Source organism: Cyprinus carpio, chromosome A8, assembly GCF_018340385.1.
Source record: "Cyprinus carpio isolate SPL01 chromosome A8, ASM1834038v1, whole genome shotgun sequence".
Classification (NCBI taxonomy): Eukaryota; Metazoa; Chordata; class Actinopteri; order Cypriniformes; family Cyprinidae; genus Cyprinus; species Cyprinus carpio.
The window spans coordinates 10,107,186-10,124,183 of NC_056579.1; the positions used below are offsets into that span (position 1 = coordinate 10,107,186).

A 16,998-nucleotide genomic window follows, 5' to 3' on the forward strand; every position below is an offset into this window, starting at 1 on the left:
CCTGTTGACTGGATGGCAACAAACTGCACGAAATGCAGAAATGATACAGTCATCCTGCAAAACATCAAAACTGAACACACCCTCACTCACGTTTGTACTTCTTCATTCAGTTCTGAATGCAAAAATAAAACTGGTTTGAGTGTTTCGGGGCCTCCCAAGGCTAAAATCACGGCCTAAAAATGACAAACAAAGCTAACCATTAGGGCCTCTTGGAGTATATAATGTCAGCTGATCAGTAGGGCCCTGGGCCCCTCAGCACATACACATAGGGCCCCTGAATACAGTTTTAGTTGTTTATTGTTAGCCTACCAATACATGCAATTTCTAATTTGTTTTTCCTTTGTCGTCCTCAAAAGATGTGACCACATAGACCTCCTTCTGTGGCCCTGCAGCAGAAATTATACATAATGTTAATTAGTAAATGACTGTATTAAAAAAGTCAACTAAATAAATTAATGTAAATGTAATATGCACATACAAAGAGCTGCTATTAGCACTAAATCTGACCCTCTTGAACATCAGTATGCAGGAAGTTTATTTTTATATTCAATTTAGCAAAAAAGTACAGTGCAGATGGACGTACAGTGTAAACACACATATATGGCAAGCCAACAAGAATGTGACAGATGACTGTGTAAAAACTGTAATCTCTTACCAAGTCTGGATATAAAGGATATAAAACAGATATAACAATACATTGGATATTATTTTTTATTAATGAATAATTTTTATTAATTGGTTATTTTTTGTTGGTATTGATTATTTTTATTGGACATAAACTACATCACAAGCACTTGACAGTACAGCATGTTACTGAGTAGCATGTGAAAATTGTTATTGAGTAGAGTGTGGATATAAAAGTTTGACTGAGTTTAAATAGTGAATTTTGAGTTATTTTAAATGTTGGATCTAAATTTATTGTTGATGTATAAAAAGCTTACCATCAAAAGCAAAACAACATTTTCATCTTTCACATAATAATTGTACCAAAGAATGATTACAAAGTTAGTGTCTCTGCAGAGAGACTTTAACAATAATTTTAGTTTTCATAGAATCTTGCTTATATATATTTTTTTCCTTAGCAAATGTATTACCATTAGCACAACAACCCCTACAATATAAAAATAACTTGAATCTTGAGATTACGACAAATAAAGACATAGCACCATACTGTAGCACCACAGATTAGCCACCAGTCCTTGAAAGGAGGCCACCTCTTCAAGATCTGCTCTTCAAATCAAACATTCGATGTGTGCTGCCAGGACCCAGGGTGGGGAAAAGGTCTGTTATGGCTCTCTAACAATGACTGACTAAAAAATTGGCAAATTTGAGATAAATGCTGATATTTGGGTTAGAAGTGGGTAAAAAGGAAATTGTAGGTTCTGAAAGGGAATCGAATCAATATGTCACAAAAACACTGAAAGTTATATATTTGGAAGAGTTATTAAAAATTACTTTTTTAATCACCATTATGCTGTTCCAAGCTGTTATGGAAGAAACATGTTTTACTTTTTATTTTTTTTGTGAGGAACAGACCCAAATAAAATTAGCAAAAAATATTACTTCCACCCTAATTCTTCCCTTTACTCTCAAAATGCATAATCAAATGCCATAGGTTCTGCATTGTTACTTCAAACAATGACTTACATTATGGTACATTCAACCTATTGTATGACTTTAGAGGAATTTGAATAAAACTGTAGTACTTTTTAAAATCTCAACTGTGTGACCACTTGGACACAACTGAATATCATTTTGTGTTCCACAGAAGAAGAAAAAAAAAACAGCATAAGGTCATGTAGATTATGGGAAGAATCCCCCCCCCCCCCCAAAAAAAAAAAATTACTTAAAGATCTCAGAGGTGAGAGTATGAATATTTTTTCCTGACCTGATAAAATGAAGCAGAAGCAATCCAGTAAATAAGGTTACATGGGTCACAATTCTGTAATGTAACCAAAATTGCTGCATGCTGACTTGTGGTTCATTAGAAGTACAGTACGTTATCTTAGGTAAAAAGTGTCTGAGAATAACAATATGACCACCACATGGGTTTAACAACAGCTTCCATTGGCCTCTAACTACTATTAAGTTGTGCACAGAAGCTAAACTGACCTTACCTCTTGTTTCCCTTTGTTTGCTAAACAGTTCATTGTTCATCCAGGTTTGACTGATGCACGTTATCTTAATATAATGTAAGCATAATGGGACCGGATGGCAAGAAAATTGCACAGCATCTACAAATAGCCACAAGGCTGTCAGATTAAAAGATACAGTATTTCAGCACCAACCACATCGAATGAGAGCTTATGATATCTGAGTGATCTGGAGTGTCTCTAAAGGGCAATTTACACGGACAGTGATTTAATTGTTCAATGTCACTGCTAGTAAGTGTTCCTACTGAACTGCAGCATTCATCTGTATCATGAAGCATTACTGTACGGTCACATTAGTGAATTTTCAGCAAATGTTTATTTGCAAAAGGTCCACTGTATAGCACAGTGTTGCAATGTACAATGCACTGCTCACACAGAAGACACTTTCAAAACAAACAGCTTTCTGGTGCTCAACGCAGCGATTTTGCAACTTGCGAAATTCGTTGCAAAATCTGTGTAGAGAAAATTTCCCTCTAAGCGAAATTCCTATTGAAATTACTAGATTTCAATGTGAAAATTCTTAGGACCAGAGGTAAATGTGACTGCACCTTTGCTCACGTCAATTAAAATCACCAACTCCTATAAAAATAGTTAACTGTTGGTTGCTTTGTAAATTTCTGTAAGTGAAAAGGCCCTTAAGGGGATAGTTCACCCAAAAATGAAAATACATTATTTACTCACCCTCATGTTGTTCAAAACAATTATGACTTTCTTTCTTCTGTGGACCACAAAAATAGATATTTTATTGCATGGACAAAGATTTCTTCTTTGATGTTCTGGAGAATAAAGAAAAAGTCATACATCTTTGTAACACCATGAGGGTGAGTAAATAATAGCAGAATTTTCATTTTTTGGTGAATTATCCCTTTAAAGATGCACTCAATAATGTTTTATAATTTTATACACAAGCAAAGTAAAAAGTACTTTTGAAAAATATTTTAACATCCCAGCCTGACAAGAGTTGGTTTATTTTACATGGAGTCAGTCTCTCATGGGAGCAGCCATATTGAGATCACATGACCAGCTGCACACTACTCATTTTAACTCAGTAACATGTTTTTTTTTTGGACAATTTTGTTTGTGGATTAAATTAATAATGGCTGACTATGAGTAGTGCTTTTCTACATTGGTAACTGAAAACAACTGTGCATGATGATTCATCCAAAACACTCGGTGTCAGTATAAGTCCAAAACGACCAGCGCTACACAAAAAATTACTGAGTGAATCTTTGAGACTATAATAAAGATGACTGGTCTATAAATGGTCTGATTGCAATTTTGGGAATATGTTATTTTGTTATATTTATGATTATTTTTGTGTTAGTTTAATAGATGTTTTCTGTATGACAGTGATGGCCGAAAGCACCACATGGAAAAGCAAAAGAAACACTGACGGATGTCTTTTAGGCAGACTGGTATTCACAGCAGCAGTGCCAAAGTAGCTGGTCAGAGGGAGAGAAAGAGAGCAGCACAGACTTTCTCTCTCTCTTTCTTTTCACGTCTCTCTCTTGCTCTCATTTCTTCCACGCTTTCTCTCGCGATGATGTCAGTCTGCCAGTGGTTAACAGCACTCCTCCAGCGGAATGCTGAGTATGGGTGTTTCTGGCCATGCAAGAAGACTGGAGGGTGGAGAGGGAAGAAAATGGGGGCAAGAGAGAGAGACATAGAGAGTGAGTAAGAGAGAGAGAGAGAGAGCAAGAGAGAGAGGGAGGGAGGTCAGTGTCCTTGGCAGGTTTTGCAGCACATCTGTCTGAAGTATGCACGGCTGCAAAATTTGAACCTGAGCACCAGGGGGCAGTATGCCACTTTGTTCACATCTTTACACTCTAAGGGGAACAGAAAAAGTGCAGTCAGTCACAGAGAAATTAAATTTGCATCCTAAAAACACAATGTTTTCAGATTTTCCAGTGACTTCAAGCATGTAATACATTTCGACATTTGCCTTGCAATTGCAAAATCCTATCAGTTTTTTTGTCAAGGGAACCAGTGTGATGCTAACTCACATGCATAAAGTATAGAGTACTGAGGTGATGATGCAATCACTGCAGCACTCTATACTTTATGTATGTGAGTTCTGCAACATAATACTGTCATTAAAGCTGCAGTCCATATTTTTTTTTTGGTTAAAAATGATCCAAAATCAATATTTGAGCAAGTACATAACCAGTCAGTGTTCGAAACTATCGCCTTATTTTAGCCCGATTCAAAACGATTAGCTTATAATAATGTTTCCTAATTTGAGTGGTACGGGTTGATTTTTTTAGTGGGAAATTCAAGCATGTTGCTGCGTTTTTACGTCACGTCTGTACACATAAAGAAGTTGTCCCGGCTACTAGGCTATCGCATGTGAGGATCCTGCAGGTGGCCGATCGTTTATAGCCTTTTCTCACAGCAGCTAGAATAATTAAATGTCAAAAAAATTATTTTGATGGCGGATTGTAATCCAGAAAGGATTATATGAAACACATGTGAATTAAATTAAATTATATTACAGTTTTAAATGTGCTTCTGATTACAGATAGCCTGGGATAACATAAGATTTGTATTTTAAAGACAACCAGTTTGAAGGGAGCATAGTTTGCTTTTTGGGTTAAAAGAATTTCTTGGTATGAAATTTGAAGGGTATGACAATTAGAGATTAGACTGTACAGAAATTGAAATCTACACACTAACACAGTTTATTACAAATTTGTAGTGTATGAGAATTAGTTATTATAATTGATGCTGTCTACACTGGATGCACTGCATGACAAATCCCGAAGGGTATCACTGCTGCTGTGTTTTACTTATGGGAAACGCAGCCCTGTTTCAAATGATTTTCAACGCGTGCTTTGTGCAGTGTCCAGTGTAACGACTTTTGCTGTTTGTGATTGATTGGCGCTGTCTTGCATCATTGAGTATCGATACTTTCCTGTGCTCGACACGGTATCGATACTTCAGGATACAATAGCCACGCATCCCTGATATTGTTAACCCTTGCAAGCTGATATTGTTAACATTAATAATCTGAGAATAAAGTATAACAATAATAATTTTTTTTGTTTTGTGTGATGTTAGTTAATATTTTTTTATAGCTGTTTTTGTTGTGATTTATTGTAATGCTTTTTTTCCTCAATTGGTCAGAACAAACTTGGCAGACTTGTTACTTACTTGTTCAGATGACAATATATGGAGAAAATTCTTATTTGGGTCATATATTCCAAGACGTAGACTAGGCTATCCACACCAGTGCAGTGACTGACTGCCACACATAGTCCTCAAAAATTAGATTAATCCGTGCTGGAGACGTGCCAGTGTAAAACCCACGCAAGGAAAATAATTCCAAAAGTAAATGCAATTCCAGGTTTTCAGTGACTGACTGCCGGGCAGTGTGTTGTGACCACTTGCACTTAAAAGGCAAAACTTACGGACACAGGAGTCAGTAGTGCAGCTTAACAAACAGAGATGGTGACAAAGAGGCAAAACTTACGGACTGCAGCTTTAAATTGCATTAGTATAGTCCCTTTAGTTTGATGTTCAATGCATTATGATTTGGAATGTACTAATTATAATAGTATATATGACCAATGACCAGCTAATTGGGATGCAAAGTGTGTCTGCTTGCCCTTTAACCTCTAACCTTCAGGGTTATCTGTAGGGCCATTTTTATCACACTTGCTCTTGCACTGCTGCATGGAGGTGGGACGATGTGTCTCGGGGCACTCATTAGATGGCTGGCCAGTGTGTGTCAGACACTGCACTAAACGAATCTCTTGACCCATACCGCACATAGCTGAGCACTGTGCTCTTGCATTTTTGCCTGTTCAGAAAGTAGAGTGAGATGTGTAAAACAAGGAAAAGTTTTCATGGAACCTCAAATATCTTGACTCAACCGTCCATTTTTGGACATTTGGATTCCTGTCCTTTTATATATGTCTGACATCACAATTCAGCACATTTTTTGGAAAGAATGAGAACATTGGGTGTATTATTTAAAAAAAATGCTTAGATAAATGAATTAAAAATTCGTAGAGGTAAATTTTTTGTTGTTCACTGAGATTTATTGATGTTTTAATTTTGGTTTTTTTTGCTTTGTATAAATATAGTATTATGTTTTATGTGCTTGTGTTGAAGGCATAATCTCACAGTTTTAAGTGAGATCTCACCTCTCCCCAGGGTCCTGTAACCCACTGAGGTGGTGGACAGCGTTGTATGTTGCAGCGCACCCTGGTGGTCGGGCGGCTTTGTTTCGGGCACTCTGACTCTGGCAATGTTTCACCGTTCTCTCCACTTCTGCACAAAATCACTCTGTACCTGTAACCCGGACCACAGCTTGGAGTACACTGCAGAAGATACGTGACAACAGATTAAGAGGCAATTCCAAATTCCACCAAAGATCAAAATTAGATTTAACTAGACTGCTAGACTATAAGTTTAACTCAACCTGAAAAATAAAACCCCTTGGCTTACTGCTAGTTGGTCAGACTAGTTCTTAAGACACAGTCTTAACATATAGGCTAAGTTTATGCAACTGGACCCAGTCTCTACCTCAGACCAGTCCAGGGCATGCCATTCTGGTGGGCAGGTGTGGTTTTTGCAGGGCTCAGTGATGGAAGGCCGTTGGGCGGTGCAGGCCGCATCATCCAGGACTTTCTCCTCTGTTGCCGAGATCTTTCTTTTACACAGCACTTCCCGTGTACGCACTCCTCCGTTACAGCTCCGACTGCAATCTGACCAGTCTCCTGTCCACCACCTGCCAGACACAGATACCAGAAGATATCAGGCATTGATGGCATGTCGCATCACACTCCTGCATTTCTGATTCGATTGTGATCTGTCTAGTGTCCACCACCCTTATGTGAAGTTGTGTGCATGTCATTCATCTACAAAACACTAATTAAGACTATTATTTGATCCAAGAGCTTTTGACCTGCATAGATAGCAAAAAACCAAGTTAAGACTGGTAATGATGTCCCTTAATCTGGCCCTTTTGTCAGCTGTGTTGCTGGGTAAGTTTACTCAGATTTTTAAACAATTTAAAGGTCTTACGGTTTGGGAATGATAACATACGTTAAATATAATATAAAGAATAATTCATGTTTAAACTATTAGTTCTTGCTATTAAAACAAATGTCTAACTTGTGAAAAATAAGTACAAATGTCTAGGACTTGTGAAAATTGGGTGTTATGTAAATATGTACTTTTTAAATATTTTATAAACTATGATTAAATAATACTTATAAAATAAATCAATTAAATTATATTATTAATAATATGATAAAATATTATGAATAAATTTTATATTTAAAAATTATATGAAAAATAAAAGGATGAGATGTATATTTATTAGCTTATGTGTGTGTTTGGTAGATTGTTTTTGGTGGTTCTTTGATGTTTTGTGGGAATCGTGAGGAATTATAATTTTCTACAAATCTGATGTGGCCATATGCTTCCCTGACCATTTCTGAAAGTGGTTTGCATGATCGAATCACCATGTGTTTCCATATGCATCCCATTTGCACCTATATTTAGCATGGAGCATATATGATCGGGATGGATGTTAATGCCACACACACAAACAAATACAGAACACTCACATTGGAGGGCAGGGCTCCAAGTTGCAGGGTCTTTTCTTGTCTTTGGGCTTGTTTTTCTTGTCGCAGAAGTGGTTGTACACCACAGAGAGATCAGCTTGTTTCTTGCACACTACCTGCTGGACTTGAACCCCTGTGACACAGAGAATAGTTTGGGATATATAAATCACAATAGATTACCATAAACCCTAATCATACAAACATGAAACTTTGATGTCAGTGCTGTTTCATTCTTGTCTTTGTGTAAATACACAATCCCTGTGAAGTTATTATGGTGTGATCTCTTGTGCCAGTTTTGTTGAACTCTATGGCTCTGTTCTAAAATCTAAAGAGCTGCCTTGCTGCTTACAGCCTAAATAGATAGCTGCCTTCTAAGGCAGCATCCAAACTGAAATGGAACATTATATGGTCACTGAACTGGTGACCAATAACAAAATTATGGCCCAGTACAAACAATTCTATTTCACATGTTTAATTATGTCACATTTTATAGGCAAAAACAAATAAAAGGCTGATATTAAAATTATATATTATTTTGTATACACTACCATAAAAACGTTTGGGGTCAGTAATTTTTAGATATTTTTAATAAATTAATACTTTTATTCTACCTCTTATTATACTTAAGTGACAATGAAGACTGGAGTTATGGCTGCCATCACAACAATAAATGGCATTTTAAATTATATTAAAATAGAAAAACATTTACTTTAAATTTTTAAGAATATTTCACAATATTTTACTATATTTTTGAACAAATAAAAGCAGTCTTGGTGAGCATTAAAGACTTCTATCAAAAACAAATCACTTAAAAATAAAATAAATAGTTTTAAATGCTCCAAGTGAAATTAGGCATCACAAAAATATTTAGTGTACAGCATAATAAATTATTTGATATTGCCAAAAAAAAAATTTTGATTTAACAGCGTTATGAAATTTGTGTTTTTGAAAATTAACTTTTGAGTGTTACATGAGGGCAATGATAATCTAAATGTAAAAATAGGTATAATGGCCATGCATAATTACATTTTTCATTGTTGGCTGACTTATATCCAATATGGACCAATATGTACCAAAATATTGTATAATATATGATACCAATATACTGTACATCACTTTTTTAAACAACACTTCTCAGCATCATAATCAGCATCTATTTTACCTGTCATTTTGGATTTATTTTAATGCATTATGGCATTGTCTTCTCCATTATGGTTGTTAACTAAAATTTCTTCCTTTTGAAGTAGCTCATTAGATTCTGTTTCATAGTTTTTTGTTTTAGAGTGGAAATTAGTTCTGAGTCATAGCTAATAGTTTCTTATCAGCAAGATAAATATGGGTCATTAACTCACAAAGCATGATTGCAATAATAATAGGGAAAGAGCTTGAGGATAGGAAGTGACATCAAAGCTGGTATTCTTGGTGTCTACAGTCGATGTAATTGTTTTTTTTCAGGCTTTCAAATGGTTCACACGCATCCTAATGGCAGACATGGGAAATTTACATTGTTTGTTTGAACAGTGTTGGACAGCTTGACATTTAGTAGTCACTGTGAATGTGTACACAATTTAAATTCAGTTTCTTTGAGGAAAACCTTGCAATGCCACTTCCATGTGTGAATGATTTCATTATGTGTGTCAGTAAACAGACAATGAAACTATAACAGACAGAAAACAGTCACCTCCTGCACACAGTGCAGAGCAGCGGGACCAGGATGTATAATGCCAGGCATAACTGCTCAGGGGATCTCTGTTGACAGGTGGGTTAAAACGGTAATGGATCCCAGGATTTTCCTCATGGACCAACACCTGCAACACACGAATAAATGGTAAGGGTGTATTTGTTGATCTGGGGGTTAAATGCTTTGATTTCAAGCATTTAGCATTTTCATGAATTTTGATAGTTTGTAATGAAATCAAATAAATGTTTTCCAACAGATTTTACAAAAACTACCCATTTTCTATTGGTAGGACAAGCTGATAGTCTAAACTCACAACACTACTACTGTGTCGGTTGATCAAGATGCTCAAAAAAAAAAAAAAAAAAAAAAAAAGAGAAATACATTGTTTACAATTTTTGGGGGCAATTAACCTACAAATAGCTAACTCAGTGTTCTCTCAGCATATTTAACTGGGATAGGAGAAAAGTATTTATGAAAAATATTGAAAAAATTACACACTTCGGATTTGAATAACATTTATACAGAAAATTGCACTTGACCCACATTGCAAATATACTGCAGCTGTCTAAATTCTGAGGCATCTGTACCAACATTAGCATAGTGCATAAATATCATGCTTGAACAGACGACCAAGCATCTCTGAGTTACCATGACGATCAGGGTCATGTTGGTGGGCCCAAGTGCTTCCAGGGTCTCTGGTTCATTGGTGGGTCTGCGGTAGTGGAAGGTGGTTCCCGCGATGTCGAAGTGTCTTGGCGTGTCGATGGTCAGCTTGCCGTTGATGAAGTACTGATCCCCTTTGCTCTTCAACACTATGGTATGGAAAGGGTTAATGATTAATGGGCCTCAAAACACAAGACTCTTCGACATGGACACTGAACACTGTGCCAAATTATGTTTTACACTTTACTTTACACTAAAAGGAAGTTGTAAATAATTTGGTGACAAAAGTATAGAATGTGTTGTTAGAATTTTTATTTCGCTCTCTAACCTTCGGCATTTGCTCTCAAAACATTTGCTTTCGCTCGCTAAACTTCGGCATTTGCTCTAAAAACATTTGCTTTCGCTCTCTAAACTTCGCCTTTCGCTCTCTAAACTCCAGCATTCACTCTCAAAACATTTGCTTTCACTCTCTAAACTTCGGCTTTCGCTCTCTAAACTCCAGCATTCGCTCTCAAAACTTTTGCTTTTGCTCTCTAAACTTCAGCATTCGCTCTCCAAACTTTGGCATTCGCTCTCAAAACTTTTGCTTTCGCTCACTAAACTTCTGCATTCACTCTCTAAACTTAAAGGGTTCGCTCTCTAAACTTAAAGGGTTCGCTCTCTAAACTTTTGGGTTCGCTCTCTAAACTTAAGGGTTCGCTCTCTAAACTTAAGGGTTCGCTCTCTAAACTTTTGGGTTCGCTCTCTAAACTTTTGGGTTCGCTCTCTAAACTTTTGGGTTCGCTCTCTAAACTTCAGCATTTACTCTCAAAACTTTTGCGTTCACTCTCTAAACTTCAGCATTCACTCTCTAAACTTTTGGGTTTGCTCTCTAAACTTCAGCATTTACTCTCAAAACTTTTGCGTTCACTCTCTAAACTTCAGCATTCACTCTCTAAACTTAAGGGTTCGCTCTCTAAACTTTAGGGTTCGCTCTCTAAACTTCAGCATTGGCTCCCTAAACTTTTGCGTTCGCTCTCTAAACTCCAGCATTCGCTCTCAAAACTTTTGGGTTTGCACTCTAAACTTCAGCGTTCGCTCTCTAAACTTAAGGGTTCGCTCTCTAAACTTCAGCATTCGCTCTCTAAACTTTTGGGTTCGCACTCTAAACTTCAGCATTCGCTCTCTAAACTTAAGGGTTCGCACTCTTAACTTCAGCATTCGCTCTCAAAACGTTTGGGTTCGCACTCTTAACTTCAGCATTCGCTCTCTAAACTTAAGGGTTCGCTCTCTAAACTTCAGCATTCGCTCTCTAAACTTAAGGGTTCGCTCTCTAAACTTCAGCATTCGCTCTCTAAACTTAAGGGTTCGCACTCTTAACTTCAGCATTCGCTCTCAAAACGTTTGGGTTCGCACTCTTAACTTCAGCATTCGCTCTCAAAACTTTTGGGTTCGCACTCTTAACTTCAGCATTCGCTCTCAAAACTTTTGGGTTCGCACTCTTAACTTCAGCATTCGCTCTCTAAACTTTTGGGTTCGCACTCTAAACTTCAGCATTCGCTCTCTAAACTTTTGGGTTCGCACTCTAAACTTCAGCATTCGCTCTCTAAACTTTTGGGTTCACACTCTAAACTTCAACATTCACTCTCAAAACTTAAGGGTTCGCTCTCTAAACTTCAGCATTTACTCTCAAAACTTTTGCGTTCACTCTCTAAACTTCAGCATTCACTCTCTAAACTTTTGGGTTTGCACTCTAAACTTCAGCATTCGCTCTCTAAACTTTTGGGTTCGCACTCTAAACTTCAACATTCACTCTCAAAACTTAAGGGTTCGCTCTCTAAACTTCAGCATTTAATCTCAAAACTTTTGCGTTCACTCTCTAAACTTCAGCATTCACTCTCTAAACTTTTGGGTTTGCACTCTAAACTTCAGCGTTCGCTCTCTAAACTTAAGGGTTCGCTCTCTAAACTTTTGGGTTCGCACTCTAAACTTCAGCATTCGATCTCTAAACTTAAGGGTTCGCTATCTAAACTTCAGCATTTACTCTCAAAACTTTTGCGTTCACTCTCTAAACTCCAGCATTCACTCTCTAAACTTTTGGGTTTGCACTCTAAACTTCAGCGTTCGCTCTCTAAACTTAAGGGTTCGCTCTCTAAACTTAAGGGTTCGCTCTCTAAACTTAAGGGTTCGCTCTCTAAACTTAAGGGTTCGCTCTCTAAACTTAAGGGTTCGCTCTCTAAACTTTTGGGTTTGCACTCTAAACTTCAGCATTCGATCTCTAAACTTTTGGGTTCGCACTCTAAACTTCAGCATTCACTCTCAAAACTTTTGGGTTTGCACTCTAAACTTCAGCGTTCGCTCTCTAAACTTCAGCGTTCGCTCTCTAAACTTAAGGGTTCGCTCTCTAAACTTCAGCATTCGCTCTCTAAACTTTTGGGTTTGCACTCTAAACTTCAGCGTTCACTCTCTAAACTTAAGGGTTCGCTCTCTAAAACTTCTCTAAACTTTTGGGTTTGCATTCACTCTCTAAACTTTTGGGTTTGCACTCTAAACTTCAGCGTTCACTCTCAAAACTTTCGCTCTCTAAACTTAAGGCTCTCTAAACTTCAGCATTCGCTCTCTAAACTTTGGGGTTTGCACTCTAAAAACTTCAGCGTTCAGCGTTCTCTCTAAACTTAAGGGTTCGCTCTCTTAAGGGTTCGCTCCTAAAACTTCAGCATTCGCTCTCTAAACTTTTGGGTTTGCACTCTAAACTTCAGCGTTCGCTCTCTAAACTTAAGGGTTCGCTCTCTAAACTTAAGGGTTCGCTCTCTAAACTTCAGCATTCGCTCTCTAAACTTTTGGGTTTGCACTCTAAACTTAAGCATTCGCTCTCAAAACTTTTGGGTTTGCACTCTAAACTTCAGCGTTCACTCTCTAAACTTAAGGGTTCACTCTCTAAACTTCAGCATTCGCTCTCTAAACTTTTGGGTTCGCACTCTAAACTTCAGCATTCGCTCTCTAAACTTTTGGGTTCGCACTCTAAACTTCAGCATTCGCTCTCAAAACTTTTGGGTTCGCACTCTAAACTTCAGCATTCACTGTCAAAACTTTTGCGTTTGCTCTCTAAACTTCAGCATTCACTGTCAAAACTTTTGGGTTTGCTCTCTAAACTTCAGCATTCGATCTCTAAACTTTTGGGTTCGCACTCTAAACTTCAGCATTCGATCTCTAAACTTTTGGGTTTGCACTCTAAACTTCAGCATTCGATCTCTAAACTTTTGGGTTCGCACTCTAAACTTCAGCATTCGCTCTCAAAACTTTTGGGTTCGCACTCTAAACTTCAGCATTCGCTCTCTAAACTTTTGGGTTCACAATCTAAACTTCAGCATTCACTCTCTAAACTTTAGGGTTCGCTCTGTAAACTTCAGCATTCGCTCTCAAAACTTTTGCGTTCGCTTTCTAAACTTCAGCATTCACTCTCAAAACTTTTGCGTTCACTCTCTCTTTCTTTCAACATTCTGTTCATTGTGATCTGTCTTTTTTTTATAATACTTGTTTTTTTACATTGGTGTGCATTTTGCCATAGTTACTACTATATCATACAGCACTTTGGTCAATTGATTGATTGATTAATTGATAATTTGTCCTCCCATCTCATATTTTTTCCTAAATCATATTATTGTACAGTCACAAAACATTTCACTTTGAATGACGTTAACTGCCAATATTTCCACAAAATGGTGTGCAGTTATTAAATCAGGTAGCGTATTTATTGTGTATAACCAAATGATCTTGTAAATACACATATTAAACGAGGGTTTACAAATACATATTTTAAAATCTTGAAACCTGACTATCCAGGTTTAATTACTAGCCAGGGTGAAATATGAACAATATAACCTGGGATATAACCAAAATAACCTGGGATAAATGACCATGGGTTAACCATTTAAAAATGTGAAAAGGCAACAACAGTGTATTTGTTCTGCTTCCCATGAGAGGTTCATATTTGTGTTAAACCATGAAAAATTGTGTCTCACCCAAGTAATTGTGAGAGACGTTGAGCTCTTGGATGTGTATGAATACAGATCCTTTGGGGATTCTGACCACCTCCTCATAACCTAAGAGAGAACACACACAGACACACACATATACATTTATTCACAGCAAGAGAACAATGCTGTGAGTGGTGCTTCACTGAGAGCGACTGTGATGGGATATGCAGAGGTTTGAGATTCCGACTGAATTCCTGGGCAACGTCCCTCAGTTCTGCTGCCCAACACACAATGTGTTTAATGAATGATTCCGCCAGATTCCTGCAAAGGACTTCAGATTATTTCCTAATGGTAAAAAGAGTAAAAAAAGAAAAGGGCTAAACTAATTTTTCAATCCAGTCCTCACTGACAGAGATTTTGTTGTGAACAGTCAAGAGACTATGAGTGTAGAAATCTATTGATTCTGGTTCTGATTATCTTAACAATTTTGGTTCTTTAAGGATTCCATTAACAATTCTTGTACAATTTATCTGGACGATGTAATTATGTGGAATATATAATATAAAATACATGAAAAATACTAAAAAGTAAACATTTCATTCAATCATTCATTCATTTGTTAAACACACTAATCATTTTATTTTAAACCAGATTCAGAAGTGTTTGATTCACTAAACAGAACAATTACAAGTGTCAATTTTTTCAGGAATTTAACTAGTTGTGCAGGACACACCATCATATGTATATGTATCATATGTAAAAAATGCTGGCCTTTTTCAATAAATAAATCCGGTTCTGAATAAGAACCTATAGAGTACTCAACATATACACAAATACACAAAGAGAGAAACAGGCAGACATGAACCATTAGTGGTCATTTGTGTGGATTGGTCAGTCAATTGGCATTTTGTGGAGCACAATGCCTGGAAGCATCTCATTCATTGACCACATTTTTAAATAAACTGTCTTTATTTGTGTTTAAATTGTGTTTATACCCTCAATAACCCATCATCTCGGCCTCGGCTAGCCACTGTGGTCAATGTTGTGCTGCCGCCCGCCCCGGGAGTGGCCCACTAGAGCTTCCTGCAGAGAATAACCCTCAGTCCAGCACAGAGCCAAAAGCCTGCCATTCAACAACACCACCCACATCTGAACCGTGATGCTGTGATGCTGTTTTGTGAGTTAGCAGCAGTTTGCATAAGAGCTTATGCAAACTGCTGCTAACGCACAAAACAGCATCACAACGCTTCCACTCAATCTTCACTTTCTGTATCATTTACCGGTTTATTATTCCTTTGATGGCAAAGCTGAATTTTCAGCAGCCATTACTTCAGTCTTCAGTGTCTCATGATCTTTCAAAAATCATTCTAATATGCTGATGTTGAAAACAGTTGAAAACACTGCTTAATATTTTTGTGGAAACTGTGGCGCTTTTCAGATCACTTCAATCTCTCACTCTCATCCTAACTGAAGTGTGTCTGTTTCAGAATAAACCATCGGAAGGAATTCTGCATGGCTGAGATCGTGTATCAGCGTTTATGACTTGGGCCTTGTATGTGAGCAGGTAATTATGAAACGCCTTTTCAGAACGGCTGGAGTCTCTGTGCACCTCTCGACAGTAAGGCAGCTGTCCAACACATATCTGACCTGAAGTACGATGCTCACCACACAAACACTTACACACACTGTTTGAGGTTCTATTAAGTGATTGTATAGCTTCTCTGAACACATCTAAAGTCTGAAGAGGGCCATCAACAGGGATTTTGGGCCCTTTTACTGTATATTACTCTGGGTTCCTTACCTTTTTGAAGAATAAAAATGTCAACATTGATATGGCCTGGTGGAGAAAGCAAATATTCTGATATGCTGCATTACATTGATATATTTGTGGGAAAAAAATAAGTGACAGTAAAAACTTTTACATTGTTATAAAAAAAAGGGGGGAAAAATCTATTTCGACCTCCTTCTTAAAAAATATTCAGCAAATATTCAACTGTGATAATAAAAAGAAACATTTCTTGAGCACCAAAGCAGCATATTAGAGTGATTTATGCAGGATCATGTGATGCTGAAAACTAGAGTAATGACAGTTGAAAATTCAGCTTTGCCAATTTAAAATTAATACAACAGCTATTCGAAATTGTATTTCATTTTCCCATTTTTTGTGCTTCTATGTTTTTTTTTATTTTTTTGTTTTTTTTTCTTTTTTTCTATTTTTTTTTTTATTAGTTTTTTTAAAAGGTGCTGTAAAAATAATGTTTTACTTGTCTGTTACTGTAAACTCCTGTACCATTAAACTGCCTTTGGCCTCCATCTCCATCTTTCCTTTTCTTCTGTGGTGAACTGATTTTTCATTTCGTTCTTGACAAAATGACTCAATGACTTCTCGTGCCTGTTCAGTGTCAAAACATACCGCAAAGCGATTAGATTATTTTTTTTAGAGAGGGTGGAGGGTTTGAAATATTAAAACAACTTGCAACACATTTTTTTTTTTTTATTTTTTTATAGAGTGTGTTGATTCTAGAAGAAGAAACCACTAGAAGCGTTTTAACCTTTTCACCCAATTAACTACAGTCTTGTCTCAAAGTGCAAGTTGATTTTAATGTTTTCTAGTTCATGACTTTAACAGCTAATTGAGAAGCGTGTTTACTGACAACTCTCTGGACACAGGCTGAGAAAGCGCTAAGTGGAGAACAGGAAAGCAGAATTATCAGGGGCTTTAAAGAGGTTGGTGTGTGCCACTGAAGGAAAGAGAAACAGTCTCTCCCATGTCCTGGACTTGGATTTCTGGGTTAGATCCAGGCCTCAAAATACTCCCCCAGACACCAGAGGAACTTGCCAAGGCTGCTCCCAGTACCTCAAATGTCACACACACACACACACACACACACACACACACACATTTCTGAGGTTTGGGGGGGAGGGGGTACAGTTAACAAGAGAAATAGCAGTCTCACATGTGCATTTGCAGT

The 16,998-nt window shown here is 37.2% G+C and overlaps 1 protein-coding gene across 2 annotated transcripts in view; it reads right to left on the reverse strand.

Moving 5' to 3' along the window:
- Positions 1–3,492: 3,492 nt before the first annotated feature.
- adamts10 (ADAM metallopeptidase with thrombospondin type 1 motif, 10) overlaps positions 3,493–16,998 on the reverse strand; it is a 51,425-nt gene continuing 37,919 nt past the window's right edge. For both annotated transcript variants that reach the window (XM_042762057.1, XM_042762058.1), the window contains 8 exons: positions 14,072–14,152; positions 10,056–10,219; positions 9,408–9,534; positions 7,730–7,859; positions 6,681–6,885; positions 6,299–6,475; positions 5,773–5,932; positions 3,493–3,979 (listed from right to left, as the gene is read on the reverse strand). In XM_042762057.1, coding sequence (XP_042617991.1) covers positions 3,870–3,979; positions 5,773–5,932; positions 6,299–6,475; positions 6,681–6,885; positions 7,730–7,859; positions 9,408–9,534; positions 10,056–10,219; positions 14,072–14,152 — 1,154 coding nt within the window. In that variant the 3' untranslated portion in view covers positions 3,493–3,869. The remainder of the gene's footprint in view (positions 3,980–5,772; positions 5,933–6,298; positions 6,476–6,680; positions 6,886–7,729; positions 7,860–9,407; positions 9,535–10,055; positions 10,220–14,071; positions 14,153–16,998) is intronic.